Source organism: Glycine soja, chromosome 20 (genome assembly GCF_004193775.1).
Source record: "Glycine soja cultivar W05 chromosome 20, ASM419377v2, whole genome shotgun sequence".
NCBI lineage: Eukaryota > Viridiplantae > Streptophyta > Magnoliopsida > Fabales > Fabaceae > Glycine > Glycine soja.
The window spans coordinates 39,096,556-39,100,601 of NC_041021.1; the positions used below are offsets into that span (position 1 = coordinate 39,096,556).

General features: G+C 36.4%; 1 protein-coding gene across 2 annotated transcripts; it reads right to left on the reverse strand.

Annotated features, from left to right (window-relative positions):
* Window positions 1-214: 214 nt before the first annotated feature.
* On the reverse strand, window positions 215-3,127 carry LOC114402482 (LEAF RUST 10 DISEASE-RESISTANCE LOCUS RECEPTOR-LIKE PROTEIN KINASE-like 2.4). 2 transcript variants are annotated; one of them, XM_028365077.1, is made up of 3 exons: window positions 2,300-3,127; window positions 1,696-1,752; window positions 215-1,361 (listed from the first exon to the last, which is right to left on the reverse strand). In XM_028365077.1, exons 1-3 carry the CDS (start codon window positions 3,012-3,014, stop codon window positions 289-291), a joined length of 1,845 nt encoding a protein of 614 aa, XP_028220878.1. In that variant the 5' UTR covers window positions 3,015-3,127; the 3' UTR covers window positions 215-288. The 2 variants fall into 2 exon arrangements, with proteins under 2 accessions (XP_028220878.1, XP_028220879.1); XM_028365078.1 differs by lacking the exon at window positions 1,696-1,752.
* Between the last annotated feature and the right edge of the window lie 919 nt (window positions 3,128-4,046).

The following is a 4,046-nucleotide window of genomic DNA, read 5'->3' on the forward strand; positions in this document are numbered from 1 at the left end:
CTGACCAAGCTCATACGAAATGTACATGTAGCCGAGTCAGAACCCCCCAGTACTATTGATACGCCATGCACTTGAACCTAAGATCAAACAAGTTTAAAAGTCAATTTTAGTCGAGGCTCTAAGGCAGCAAACTCAGAATGTAGTAGTTACTATATAACAACCAGTAAATCACTGCTACCATCACAATTTAGGAAGTAAAACCCATGGAACCAGATTATTATAGTTATAAATTTGAAATACTGTAACATTTTAGTTCATCTTATAGTATTCTAGCTCACAAGTTACAAGTTACAAAGTCTCATAAGATAAATGGACTGGAGAGGTCGGAGGAGAAGACAAAAAGGGTTTAGGTGGAATTTGCAATAACTCAACTTTGCTTCCTAGCATTTCCAGCACTTTACTTATGGCTGGTCGAGTGGAAGGGTGGGTTTGTATGCACCATAAGCCCACTATTGTCATCTTTCTCACCAATTTGTCATCACTTTCATTTCTTATGTTCTGTAAACCAAGCTCTTGATTTGATTCAAGACAATTGTAAATCCAATCGGGAAAGTATATTTCACTCGAGCGATTTACTTCAGTCTTAATATTCTTTCTTCTTCCAACCATTTCTAAGATCATCATCCCATAGCTGTACACATCTGACTTATGTGATACTGCACCGAAATTTCTGGAAAAAACTTCTGGGGCAATATAGCCTGCTGTTCCTCTGGCGCCAAATATTGATATCATACTTTCTTTTCTTGTGCAAATTTTGGCTAGTCCAAAATCAGAAATCTTGGGGTTGAAATTCTCATCCAACAGAATATTATGAGGTTTTATGTCAAAATGTAAAATTCTAGTATTGCAACCCTGATGCAGGTATTCTAGTCCTCGGGCAACACCAACTGCAATATGGTAGATCGTTTGACAGTCCAATTGACGATCCGTCTTTACGACATTTTCTTCAAAGATAAACTTCTCAAGTGATCCATTAGACATAAACTCATAAACTAAAGCTCGTTTAGAACCTTCACAACAGAACCCCAAAAGATTAACAATGTTAATATGAGAAGTTCTGCTGATAGTTGCCACTTCATTGATGAAGTCCTCACCATTATCTTTCAATTCACTTAGGATCTTCACCGCAAGATAACGTCCATCTGGTAATTTTCCTTTGTATACACTTCCGAATCCCCCTTGGCCTAATTTGTTTCTGAAGGAGTTGGTCACTTTCTTTATCTCAGAATAATCATACCGCTTAGTTTGAAGGGGTCCCTCTCTTTCCAAAAAGATCCTAATCTGTTGATTGGTCGGATTTTGCTTCTTCCATCTTGTATGGTAGATCTTTACCATTACTAGCAACAGAGCAACTGTAACAGCTGGAGAGGTTATTGGAATTAGAAAGATTATTATATAAGGATGAGAAAGTAATGCTATACGGATAAATAGAATAAATATTGTTAAAAAAAGTAACACATTAGATTAAACACTTAAATATTGATTGGGATTGGGGGTGTGATGGAGTATATTTCCGTCTAAATACTGTGCATCCAATGATCAGAATAGCTGACAATATAACACTTAAACCTGCAATGTAGGGAGATTCCAACTTTTAAGATACGATACTTACACATCATAAATAGAACTCTCACTCTCTGGACATCTATTAAACAATATATATATATATATATATATATATATAACGCGCGTTACCTGTTACAAGTCCAAGTACAAGTACCAGCTTCAAAATTTTACTCTTATTCTTTGGTGCTGCAGATGAAGTTAAATGAAGAAATTTTTAAGTAAACAACAGAGGAATGATGTGTTAGGGACTTAGGGTCAGATTAGTCTGAAGAAGAAAATTATGCAGGCAAACTAATTCTAATTGCCATAATGGCAGTAACGTAAAGCAGTCAAGTTAGCACTCAGCAATCGACTTGACTCTTACCACTGAAGTGGCAGATAGAAAATAAGGATATGCTCAACGACCAGAATTTGAACATAATAATAATAATAAAATAAAAAAAGGCACACCCATGCCTAAGACGAGAAAATGATATATAATATGTATGATAGGTGATATGATGCGATAAAATAAGAAGAGAGAAATTAAAAGTGTTGACACTGTTTAAAATCATTGGATGTTCAAATATTATTTTCCTTTCACAAATTACTCATTCATAGAAGCAACTAATAGTTGCCTTAAGGATGATTTGCATCCAGGTCTATAAGACACTCATCCGGTTATCCAAACACGTAAGGAAACGTTCGAATGGAATGGATTAAGGAATAAATGAGAAATTTATGTGAAGCGTACCTTTTTCACAGTAGAACTCTTGATTGGCGTCAAGCCGACATTGGCCTCCCCAGCGATTATAGCACTGGTCACAATCATTAGATAATACTACTTGAAGAACCATCTCAGCAGATACAAACGACAGAATGTCATTGGTATTAGTCAAGTCTTTTGATGATATCTGAATAACTGAGCAGGATGAGAAAAGGCTATGCACCTCCTTATCATTAGGAGAGGGAAGGCTGTCATAGTATATATCATAATCATAGTCAGGGCACGAGTGATTAAAATAATGTGCTGGCGGTTTCATTTTGAGGCTGTGTTTGCATCTGAACAGTGTTACATTGAATTTTATGTGAATAGAATACAAAGAAAAAGGGGAAGGAAGGCTATAATTATTCTTCAAAGTGCCACAAGGGTCTTGTTGTAAAAGCTTGTGAAAATCTTCATCCAGAATTGAAATCGCATTCTGCTGAGCCACGCCTGTAAGCACTATGCTTTTTCCATTTTTCTCGAGCTGGATCATTTTTCTGTGTTGATGAGGATTATCACAATCATGTATGGCTATCAAGCCACAGTCAGGTTTTTCTGCCTTGGTGAAAGGGTAATTGAAAGTTCCAAGATTACCACAAGTAAAGGAGTGTGGACAATCTTGGTGCCCATTTCCATAACCAGCGGAGAGAATGAGTACAAGGTGACAAAACAAGAGGAAGCAGAACAAATCAACTATAGCCATACCAAATTCCCATTAATTTTAGGAACAAGTAATGAACTCTCTTAATAATAACCGAATTTTCTTTTAATGAAATATAGTTGATCTGTTGACGTTATGGTTAGTGTTCTTAAACTTACACATTGACACCAGCGTCACAATATATACATGTCATGTATCAACCCATCTAAAACAACGTCTTTGATTCGCAAATTGACTTGGAAAATGAGCTAGGAAGACTTGGAGAAAAAATAGATGTGTGGATACAAACATCTTATTGTCTTCATCATTACATCAATGAAGCCTGACCCACAACGTTTTCCGTTCAATTTCTTCTATTGACTATACAGCATATTGCCCCAAAGACAGGACGGGAATGGACTCTTCCAAAATCCACACGTTTGCCAATTTACGGTACACTTGCCAACAAGTTAACAATGCACATGTCCAGCTGGATCAAGTGACCACGCGCTAAGTCGCAGGATGCGCTCTTAGTGCGCTTACTCGTGACAAATGTCTTTTAATGTGGCTTCTTGCACTTATCGACTTGCTTGGATTAAGCGGTTCTAACTCGCTAAGTGAGGAGGTCGCACTAAGTGCAATAATTCAGTTCTTCAATCATCTTTCATGCCTTAGCTACATCTCTACACAAAATACAACCAAAATTACTATAAAATTATTAACTTTAGCATCGTCTGCATAAAAACTCAGAAGAAGCTAAGTTCCTGTTGTTTTAACACAAAATAAGCAATAAAAGAGAAGAAAATGAGATAATTGCTACGTGATTTCAGTATACAAATGACCATGTATAAAACCTATATCAATGTGCTTCTAAGTATGGTTGTGATGCTCTTATTGAAGTAAATCAAGAGAAACACCAAGATAGAATAATGAAGTTTATGCTTGGTCTCAATGATCAATACAATCATGTTAGAGCAGACATACTCATTGTGGATCCCTTGCCATCGATTAACAAAGTCTTCTGTTATATGACAACTGGAAAGGCAATTTGTAAGTTCTAATGCACTTAGCAATCTGAGTTTGGTCAATGATGCT

Coding starts and splice junctions, on each gene's coding strand:
- LOC114402482 (XM_028365077.1), bottom strand. CDS start 3,014: ATGGCTATAGTTGATTTGTTCTGCTTCCTCTTGTTTTGTCACCTTGTA. Junction 1,753..2,299: donor AGAGTTCTACTGTGAAAAAG/GTACGCTTCACA, acceptor CTTCATCTGCAG/CACCAAAGAATAAGAGTAAA. Junction 1,362..1,695: donor TGTACTTGGACTTGTAACAG/GTAACGCGCGTT, acceptor TAACCTCTCCAG/CTGTTACAGTTGCTCTGTTG.